Genomic DNA, 11,996 nt, shown 5'->3' with positions numbered 1-11,996 from the left:
GAAGATCGCAAATGAAAATGTTGTCGTCATACAACCTTCAATGTCTTATCTATTCAAATCCCGACTATATAATAAAACAATTATGGACTCTTTTGGTGTTGAATATGGTTTGTTATTCACCAGAAAAATATCCATATTGACCTCGGCTTTGCCTCGATCAATATGAATATTTTTCTGGTGAATAACAAACCATATTCAACACCAAAAGAGTCCATAATTGTATAATATTATATAAGATTATTTTCGTAGTTTTCATTGGCTGAAAGGACATCACGTGATATTCCTCTTTTTGTGATAACGACGCGAAAGCGCGTCGGTGGAAAATGATTACGCACGACACAGCGTTCGGTTGCACTGTAGTTACGTAAAACGTGACGTCATAGTATGAGAAGCGTATTTTTAACCATTGTGACGTAATGACAGCCAAGTCTGTTTAGTTAGGACTGTGTCAGTGCATTCACTTTGAGTGATTATGTAATATAACTGTCATGGACTTCAGTGAATGGTCAATATGTGGTTAGAAGGACTCATGGCCATTGATATTGACCTCAGACAAAGAAAATGATAGCGACCTCGCAGGCTCGGTCGCTATCACTTTCTGTGTCTTCGGTCAGTATCAATTGCCACGAGTCCTTATAACCACATATCAACCTACACTGAAGTCCATAATTGTATAATATTAAATTTAATGGCATGGTTTGAAAGCAATTTAATGCTTCGGGAAGCCCTAATATAACAACCTGACTAATTATTCATAGACTCATTCGTTTATTTCCCTTTCATATTTCCTTTCAAATAAAACCTAGTGACAAATATAGATTCTGTGTTGGAGTACTTCCACATTATGTATTATATCGACAAAAATGTTCTGCATGAAATTTAGGGATATAGCGAACTGTATTCATTCTCAGAATTCCATAAAACATATTGCAAAATGGAGCAGAACACGTCACTGAAAGAATAGATGTTATTGTCAAACGGAATTCTACAGCCTAATTTAATTTAAAAAAAATGCTTGCATGAATTCTAATTTAATTCTTTTGGTCTACCATTTCAAATCTATCATTGGGTTGAATTTTAATGGAAATAGTATATACAAGTTGCATGTGCTTTGTTTTTGTACTAATAACTACAAATTTTCTCATCTATCTATCATGACGTAGGTCTAATGGCGGATGAAAAGGAGTTTGTTTTTTTTTATCCCTAGCTTTCTAATTAAAGAAGAAGGTATGGTTTTAGCTTTCTTGCGCCCTTAAAATGTAATGACATCAAAAAGTTTTGAAACTGGCTTAAATATTAGTTAAATAAATGACTCTGATAAATCAGGAAGGAATATGGCATGAAGGTTTACCATTCTGCAAATATGACGTCATTAATGTGAAGCATTTCGAAGAATTAGGGGCACATAATTTTCAACAGAAAAAAGCTTCAAAATAGCATATTTCAAGGGTGGTTTTCCTTTAGAAAACAGTGTCCACAGCCGTCGCCCACGTTAATTTTTTTATATTTTGTGCAAAATTCAATAACAAATCACATATTTCAAGATCTTTGTGGGCAATGCCTGTGGACAATGTTATCTGAAGGAAAATTCCATTGAAAATTGGTGTCTTCTTTTTCAGAAAATACTGGAAAATGCACATGTTTATGACGTCATAATTAGCATTTAAAAACACATTTGAGAAAAATGACTTGTATGATTTTTCTGCATTGAATTTCAACTATTTAAAAAAGCATGAGTTTTCAACTTTTACACCAGTTTCATTTTTTAGAAAATCTCGGGGCAAAATTTGAATGGAAACGATACCTTCTTCTTTATGGAATTTCCAAATAAGTAAGCTACATTAGCTTTGTGCACTTAATTTATTATTCAATTCCGACAAATATGATGAAGGTATTTTTACAGAAAATAAAAGTCTTCCAAGGTTCAAATTGAAATAAAAATCTTGTTAATTTTCTCGCGCTCAAACAATTATCCGCTCACACATGAAAGATGCTTGATTTGAGTCACAATCCCAGTCATCCCAGGCCATATCATAGTCAGCTGTCAAGCAAAGACATTCGTCGCCTCCCGATGCGTCAGGTTTGTTAGGTGCCCAATCACTGAAGGTAATCGGTTTAAATGTTGTGGACCATCTCCATCTGTTCTGTGAGAAGGCGTCTGTTCCTCCAATAATGGTGTTACCTTAAAATAAGGTAATATGTGGGTATTTGTTTAAGTAATCGTATTACCTATAGCCAGAGACGTGTTCCACAAATGTTAAATCTCTGGGAAATACATGAAAATTAATTTCAAATTCAGCAAAAAAATGTGTACATTACATTCAATATGAACCATGGAGAGGGGGATTTAGTAATTTATTCGAAAACTGAAAAAAAAAAAAAACTTTAATCAAAATGCATATAATTTTAGAGCTGTTTGGAGACAATGACAAAAACAGTTAATATATATATATATTATAATTATTATATATTATATATTATAAATTGGTTGAAAATAAAAAGCGCTATACTCTTTAATATTTTGAAAAAAAAAACATTTTAAATATTAATGATAAACTTATGGCAGTCCACTTATTTGTCAATGGACTATTTTCCTATTTTGATATTTTTTTTTTGAACGTAAATAACATGTCCACAATATGTGGTATATAAAACAAAATGTTAGGATGCAAGTGAAATTAATAATTGTGTGACATGTGCATACACGTAATTTTTAAAAGCTTGAATATCAATAAAGTTGTTAAACAACGTGAAATTTCGGTCAAGTTATAAATTTTGTGAAAATGTATCCCTTTCTTGTCACGCTGATAAATTATTGACATAGGTTGGGGGAAAATGTGCATTGTTTTTCTGGTTGTCTAGTGGCATATATATATATATATATATATATATATATATATATATATATATATATATATATATATATATATATATATAGAAAGCATTAAAAAAACCAACAACACTGTATATCCTAAATTGAAGCATCATATTGAAAGATGATACAAAACATGTATGTAAAATGAAGATTTGGTGAGAGAGCATATCCAGGCTTTTCTAAAAATGACCAACGACAGGCAACAATAAAAATTGTCAAATTAGGCTGAGATGCTTCTTTTACTGACGGACATATCTAAAGAGTTAAAAAGTCATAAGAACAACTATCCATTTTCAGAAAGCGAAACAAAAAACAACTAGCACTACTACTAAACTACTAAACACTATATATTTACATATTATATATATGCATGTTGATTTGGAAATTTTAAAGAACACAATAAAATTTTAGAAAGAAATTCCACCGCTTTTGAAATGCGTCCGGTCTATATATATATATATATATATATATATATATATATATATATATATATATATATATATATATATATATATATATATATCGTACATGAAGTACATTTTAAAAAACTAATTAGAAAAATAGAGCTTACCATTATTACTCTTCCTCGTAATATTCTTCAAAAATATGTTTTCTTCTAATGTCTCTATTTCAGCTAATTTTGCCCCAAGGTTTTGACATTCAATCTGTAGTAATTTTCATATTAAGATAACGTTTAAAAATAATTAAACATCAATCTTTACAACCTACTAAACTGTTATGCAACATATTCGTGTCATAGAAATATAACGTTACTTTTTCCCCGCAAGAATTTTATGGCACCGTTCAAGTATCTTTATATTTTAGCGTAAAAAATATGACTTAATATTTCACTAAAATAATAACTTTTCTTCATTAATGAGATTTTTGAAAGTATAAAATAAAAGGAAAATGGCATTTAATTGAAGATTAAATGTACTTTTTTTAAATTTGCGCGATTGTAGAGATTGAAACAGTAAGTGCGTGATTTTGCGTGAGAAATAAGACATCGTTAAAATGCGCCACTGCAGGGAAGAGGGTTAAGTCAATTTTAATTTTGTTTATCAAGGGTTGAAATGAAAAGCAAAGATAGCAAAGTTTATGCTTTTTGAATCTTAAACAGGAGTAAAATCAGCTGCAATGATTTGGTAAGTGAAAATCCGTAGAAAATTAGCATGACAATGTTTGCACAGGAATAAAAGACACCATTCAACATCAACATGACGACCGATTGCATTCGCAAAAAGTACAGTTTTCGATAGTAGAAAACGGTAACTCTTTACTTTGAAAGAGACTAATGATAAAGTTAACTTGGTTCATCCACTTATTTGTCAATGGACTATTTTCCTATTTTGATATTTTTTTTAGATATAACATGTCCACAATATCTGATCTTGACAAAATGTTAGGATGCAAGTGAAATTAATAATTGTTACATGTGCATACACGTAATTTTTAAAAGCTTAATATCAATATAGAGGATTCATTGTGAGTGTGATCGGTCGACAGTAGATGTGTATCCCTTCTTGTCACCTGATCAAACTCTGACGCTTCCTAAAACGTGCATTGTTTTTTATCTTTTCTGAAAAACGCATCGACACATTTAAAAGTTCATTGTTTCCACACTTTCTGTATAATATCACGACTTATATATTGCAATAGCACTTTTCACAAAAAATATTTTGAAAATATTATTTCACCTAAAAAATATTGAAACTGGTTTAATTGATACATTCTTGAACTTTCACAAATTTCAAATTTATTCTTATGTATTGAAGAAAAATATTAAAACTTTAATCCAGAAAATTTTGATGTGATGTTATAATCTTTTTAAATATACAGCAAGATTGACACTTTTCTCTAGTATCATACAGTAGAATTAAAATTTGTGAAAGTGCTAGGATGTGTCAATCAAACCTAAAACAAAAGATTGAATGTTTAAAAATGTTAAGATTAAATAAGATTTTTCATATATTTTCGTGTGAGATGATTGTTAGTCCATTATTTATACACTGAATTGACGACGGATTTTTTCCGTTATTTCTTGATCATGACAAAGAGCACACGGCGGGTGTGACCGGTCGGCATGGGATGCTCACTCCTCCATGGCACCTGATCCCACCTGTGATGTTTCGGGGGTCCGTGTTTGCTCTGCTGACTCTTATTTTTTTACTGTTTTATGGACTTTGAGATTAAATACTGTTCGTTATCTCTATATCCTTCTTCATGCTATTAGAATGTACAACTCGTGATATTATACAGAAAATATTAACTTTAAATATGTGTATATGCTCCAATGAAGATGTATTGATTTCGAGTAAGTGCACATTTGTGCACTTGAATATGGAAAAATTTACAGTGGATATAAAGTGTTAACAAATCAAGCGCGCCAACAGTTGAAAGAAGAATATGACGATAACAAACGATAACAATCAGTATTCAATCTCAAAATCCATGAAACAATACAAAATAGGTGCAGAGCAAACACGGACATCCGAAACATCAGACCTGGGATCAAGTGCCATGGAGGAGTGAGAACCCCTGCCGACCGGTCACATCCGCCTTGTGCTCCTTGATGTAAAGAATGTATATGTAGTAGTGTGCTAGTGGATTTATTTTAAACACATTATAAAATAAATTCAAAATTAGTTTAAGATATCAATCAAAATGTCAGTTATATTTTTTTCATGAACTTCTTCTTCTTCTATTTTAATATTATATCAGAAAGAAGTTTCCATATTATTTCTGGTCAGTTTTTCATGGATCAGTGAATTCTTGTTTTGGTTGGTTTAAAGTATAAGTCATGTGATTTCTATTGATATGAGTATTTTTTTCAAATAGAGTCTAGTGTGTTCATTTTGATCTAGACACAGAATTTTGTGATTTGTTAACCTTGGACTTTATTTATCCATGGAAGGTCAGTTTCTTTTAATATAACATAGTCATTTATTTGATGAATAGTAAAAGCTTATGTGTGAATTATTTAAGATGAGTTTATTAGCAAACAGTATATGATATGTTTTTTATTGATTAGAACCCTTTGATAGATGTAGGTAGCTGTAACCCGATTGATGTAGCTGTAGCTAACTAGTGTCCGATACCATATATAGGGTAAGATACGTTATGTATATATTTTTGTATCATGAAATGCGTGTCTGTATATTTTGTGTTTACATGCACATTCCATTGTTAAGGCCGTGTCACACTGTCACGATTTTTGCTACGATTCCACACGACTTACAAAACCCATAAATCGCCAACAATCGCCACGCAAGCCTAGCATTTTTTTGACAGAGGGTGATTTTTTCCAGTGTGTCACGATACGACTACGATGTCCGCTCAACAATGTACGAGGCTTATACGACAACAGAACGAGTTTTGGCGAGTAATGTACGAACAAAGACGATAAAATAACGAACACAATACGATCCTTATACGAATTTGTACGATAAGACACGACTTTAAACGATGCTCTTACGAATACCTACAAGTCTGCACGATGCCTACACGGTATTCCCACGAACAGTGACGAGTTCTTACGAATATACTTGGTTTGAGTAGATATATAGAGAGAGGGTTGCTTGAAATTTCGAAGTTGTATAATTATGGCAGAGTTACCGTGCGGAGGCTTCAACTGCTGCAATATTTGGGGGAACTGGAACAGAATATTGCAGAAAATGACAAGGCAGTTGCAAATTTATTACACAACGGGCGTCCACAGAGGCAAAGAAGAATATACTGGATCTAAACATGGATCACCAGATGTACTTATTATGGATACCGGTATTTTGATCGCTTGATGAAAGAACTTGAAACGGAGATTGTATTGTCATTCAAAAACTTCCCAAGAGTAGAGCCAGATATGTTTAGAGAGCCTGTAGACAGACTACAAAAGACAAGACACGTGGTTCAGAAAAGCTTTGGAACCTGGATTAAAGCTGGCCATTACACTTCGGTATTTAGCTACAGGAGAGTCAGACACAAGTCTGATGTACGGATTTCGAGTTTCACATAATACATTTCCTTGCTGGTTTGTGAAGTTTGTGAAAGTATAATAGTGGAATATGCTGATGAAGTAATTGCATGTTCAACAACTACAGATGAGTGGCAAAAGTTAGTTGAGCAGTTCAGAATTAGATGGAACCTAGACCATGTCCTTGGTGCTTTAGATGGGAAGCATATTGCTATAAAATGCCCCCCAAAACGAAGGTTCATTTTAAAAAACTACAAAGGGTTCCACTCCCTCATTCTTAAGGGCCTTATTGATGCTGATTATAAATTCATTTGGGTTGACGTAGGTGCAAATTGTTCTGCATCAGATGCTACTGTGTTTAACAACTCAGAATTAAAAGATGTCATCGAAAATCAAAATATTGGATTTCCAGAAGCTGCCCCTAAACCATTGATAACAGAAATATCCCGTATTTCATCGTGAGTGATGACGCCTACCCTCTCAGGACATGGCGTATGAAACCTTTCGCAAGGACTTTGACCAATGAGGAGCGTATATTCAACTAAAGACTCAGCAGAGAAATGCGTGTTGTAGAAAATGCATTTGGAATACTCGCAAAAAGGCCTAGGGACCATAAAACTTAGACGATCGAGTTCACTTTTGATCTCAGTCTCACTTTTACCACAGGAATATAAAGTGAAAAAGTGAGACTGAAATGAAAAAGTGAGCTCATCTAACTTTTATGGTCCCCAGGCCTGATGGCAATGCCTCATAGCTCCAATGCGTAAAGAACCAGAAACTTTTTCATCTATTGTTGCTGTTTTCATGATTTGATGCGAATGATATTTCCAAATCTCCAAAACGCGTACAATCGTACTATTTCGCGGTTCACTCGCACGGTACTTGTATTGCATTCGTCGTCAATCGCCTGTTTTCGTATCATATTCGCATGAAATCGTACGGCATTCCTTTTGAGTCGAGAAACACTCGGAAAAACTCGTGGGACACTCGCAATAAATCGTAGGAAAGTCGCAGAGTCGGAAGTTCTACGAATTTTTGCGAGTGTCCTACAAATGTCAAAGATTTACAACGATTATGTGTACGAGTGTACTTCGATTGCTGTACGATCGCTTACGGATAATTAAAAATCGTACTGTGACCACGATTGTTTTGAACATGCTCAAAACAATCGCCACGTTTGGCGATTGGCTGCGATGAAACACGAGTTAAGAAGATATACTACGACTATCTCTACGATGAACGCCGAATTACCGCGATTTTTTAACTCGTACTCTGTCGTAGCCAAAAATCGTGACAGTGTGACACGGGCTTTATGTGAATCGTACTGTGAAGCATATCTATTTCATTAATAGTAGTGATTTATAATTAAATTACTGCTGTATTATTTTATTCACTAAAATTTATAATAATTATGATATACAAAGAAAGTAAATCATATATAGATTATTATTATTTTATCCGAATATTATCAATTTCATGGTAGAGCGAGAAATAGTATTTATGGAAGAAATAATTATAGAGTAGGTTATATTATGAAGCAGGAAGAGTTATCTCTCTTTGTGTATTTTATTGCATGTGTGATATTGTGTGTTGTATTTATTTCAGACATTTGTTATTGCTACATAAAAGATCGAAACATCATAGAATCTTTCTTGTTACTATGTGAACCCGGTAACATATATAGTATTCCATCATTTGTGCATCTATTTGCAATATTTTTTTTTCTTATTTCGTTTTCAAAATCGTCAAAATGCTTTGAATGACAAATTGAAATGAAAAGTTATATAATACAGTAAAAGGGTGTTTGATTTCATCGGTTTCCGTTACAAATGCTTGTTAAATTTTAGGTGTTGATCATATATGAAAATCAGAAATCAAACTCAAACAATTTTTTTTAAAAAACCCTGATTTACACGATCATGATTTTTACATTTCACTGTTGTATCAGATGTAGAGTTGAAAAAAGAAACACATAAAAATGATGTGTTATTCTTTGGGGAAATGTAATCAGGAAGACGTGCAATCACCAACTAAAAACCTAATTAATAGAACAATTTTTAAAAAGAGTAAAAAAAAAAAAAGAAAACTTATTTGAAAAAATTAAGATTCTTGTTTAAACAAATTTCGAAATGCATCAAAATTTGTAAGAATTTGTGCGAGGCTTATTAAAAGAGAAAGGTTTCATTTTTTATACAAGAAGATTGCATAGAATGCATTATAAAAAGTATCTCTTTTATATGGATATATACATGTAAAAATAATCTTATTCATATATACAGTCTCGTGTCAAAAGTATTCGTAAAAACAAAATGGCGGCGATGTAAACAAAATTAGATCATCCATGTTTTTCTTCCGTCTACATCAAATATAAGTTTAATCTTACCTCAATATTTTGTTAAACACCCCCTTTGCCTTTATTACTGCTTGGATTCTGCGTGGAATACTCCTGTAAAGGTCCTGGATGAAGTTAGGATGGATATTTTCCCATACCTGTCGAATGGCCGTTTCCAGATCATTTGCGGTTCTCAAATTCTGTGCCCTTTTACACAGTTCCTGTTTAAGTTTCCACCAACAGTTTTCAATTATATTCAGGTCAGGGCTTTGAGCAGGCCATTCCATTGTCGGAATATTCTCATGTACCGTAAATTCCTTCACAGACCTGGCCCTATGAACGGGGGCATTGTCGTCTTGAAAAAGGTAATCATTTGATGGAAAATGCGCAGCAACGACGGGCGAAAGATGATTGTCAATTATCTCTATATATTTCTGAGCATTTATGTTCCCATCTACAACACAAAGTGTGCCGCCTCCATAATAAGTTATGCATCCCCAGATCATTAAATCCTAACGTCGCCCGGCGGGTGGTGCAATACAAGGTGCGTCCCATTCCTTACATTCATCTGTAAAAATTACTTTTTTCCAATAGTCATCCACAGTTCTCTTCGTTGCTTCTTTGCATCATTTCACACGCTTTGTTTTATTTACTTCGCGCACACGCATTTTTCTTTACCAGTCTTCTTCTGTATCCATCTCTATTTAAAATTCTTTTCACAGTGCTTTCTGAGACAGTTCCAGGACCAGTTTCATTCCTAACATTCGTTAATTCCGTTAAACTTTGCCTTCGATTCACTTTTACCATTCGAAAAATTTTTTGCTCATCCTGTGCACTGCACTTTTTGGGTCGGCCACTTCTTGGTTTGTTTTCAACATTTTCAGTTGTTTTCTGAAGCTTCAAAAACGTATGCACTGTTGATACTGGCCTTCCGATAATATCCAATATTTCTTGTAGTGTCAAACTTACTTGTCTCAATGATAAAATAGATTGTTTCTCTTCTAAACATAATTCTTTCCCCTTCATACCCATGTTTGTTTACATACCGAAAGTAACTAATGCAGACGAAAAAATACGTCATCAACCAATCACGTGATAAATGTCCTGTCCCAGTGAAGTTTGATAAAGAGTAAGAGAGACAAGTAGAGCTTTTTTAAAAAGCTTCCCGTCTTTAGCAACAATCTTAAACTGTAAACTGATCTACATCTATCAGGCCGTATAATTCTTTTAAATTTCTTGATTTTGTATTTCTACATTAGCTTTTTACTGGCATTAGCCCTACCACGGTTGTCGCTCGGTCATCTCCGTAAACTTTGACTCGCCGAGAGCTTTCGGCAAACCTCGGCTGATTCCATTTCCTTCTTCAAACAAGAAAGGGGAAAAGAATAATAACAAATTGTAAAGCCTGTAAGCAATAAAAATCAAAATTTATTTATAATGAAGTTAAAGAGATCTTTTTATTTTTTGCTATACAAAAAATCATGTTATTAGGAATTAATTACTGCAGATTTTGTTGTTCGTTTTGTCATTTTTTTTTTAGGATTGAAAATCTTGCAAAATTGTTAAGTCGTACGAAAATTAGATCATCAGAAAGTTATCTCCCTTGCCTTGAACAGCATTTCAACCAATGAAATAATTGAAAATTTTCTCATCATGCATTTTCTACCAATCACAAAAGAGAGGAAGTTTCCGAAGACTGTAAAAAACTTCAACTATACAATACCGTCTTCCAAGGAAGACGGTAATAACTCTACTTTCGTTTCTAAAAACGATGTCTATAAAACAAACGCGTAACGGAATTTCAAATGTTTTTATACTTTTGATGTAGATTTTTAAATGTATTTTTTTAATTTTTTTTTAAAACTCAGATTAGAATAATCCGTTGCATTTTAATCCGGCACAAATATATGCGATTTATCATTGTTACCTGAGCATCCAACCATTTTATTTCTTTCTTGATATGTAGATACTGAGATTTCCCAAAAACTTTCCAGGAAGAGAGCTCTGTAACAGAAAAAATAATCTAAGATGAAACATGTGGAGATAATGTACAGTATTTAGAATTTAAAATCAACGATACAAAACAGGGGCAAAGGAGACAGGGACCTCCAAAACACTAGTAATGAGATCAGGTGCCATGTGATTTTTTTTTCATGGTCGGGAAATGACAGACAAATTCGTCCTCAATTCAGTGTATACATATAAGACTAACAATTAGTATCAAAATTTTCAGTCAGCCTTTGACTCAATGATGAAATGTATTTGCTAACAATGTCATCATATGACCATAGAACTTACCAAATGAGGACTTCATACGAGACTGCTGATAATCTTGTTTATTTAAGTTGTTTGTCAATAATTTACATCGTTTTAGAAAATTTTTATACGAAGAGCATGTTTTTGTGTTTCGAATCAACTATGATATATAAACTACGTATGCAGGTGAAGGTATTAGTACATTGCTGCATTATTGAAGTAAGATATTTGATGATTTAAATTTAAAATCATCATGTTTATCATAAAGAGTGGTTGTTAGATAACCATTAACATCTTTTTCAAGTAAAATATCCAAGTATGAAACAGATGTGTTTGACTCCTTTTTTATCTTTTATCTCAAGCTCACGAGGATATATCCTATCGCCATAAGATTGGAAGAACACTTTCTTTCTTTAAATCCATATACATGTAATTATGATGACACACGAAAAAAAAAAAAATGAGGGAAAAGAAATATATGGTTAAATTTCCGGTGCCAAAGAACATTAATCATGAATGAAAAGTGTTTGCATTTGCATGTCATTGTTGCTACTTTCCCTATA

At 32.9% G+C, this 11,996-nt stretch overlaps 1 protein-coding gene across 1 annotated transcript; it reads right to left on the bottom strand.

Moving 5' to 3' along the window:
- Positions 1 to 1,904: 1,904 nt before the first annotated feature.
- Positions 1,905 to 11,200, bottom strand: LOC134265916 (type-2 ice-structuring protein-like; the record flags this gene model as incomplete). Its single annotated transcript, XM_062748131.1, has 3 exons — positions 1,905 to 2,182; positions 3,447 to 3,540; positions 11,105 to 11,200. Coding segments are annotated over 3 exons (411 nt in total), but the record flags the coding sequence as incomplete, so codon positions are not given.
- Positions 11,201 to 11,996: the final 796 nt, after the last annotated feature.

The sequence above is a fragment of the Saccostrea cucullata genome, unplaced genomic scaffold, assembly GCF_032062105.1.
Source record: "Saccostrea cucullata isolate Sc308-1 unplaced genomic scaffold, CSIRO_AGI_Scuc_v1 ctg10760, whole genome shotgun sequence".
NCBI classification, from domain to species: domain Eukaryota; kingdom Metazoa; phylum Mollusca; class Bivalvia; order Ostreida; family Ostreidae; genus Saccostrea; species Saccostrea cuccullata.
Note: the sequence above shows the minus strand (reverse complement) of the source record. Positions and strands in the feature narration are given on the sequence as shown.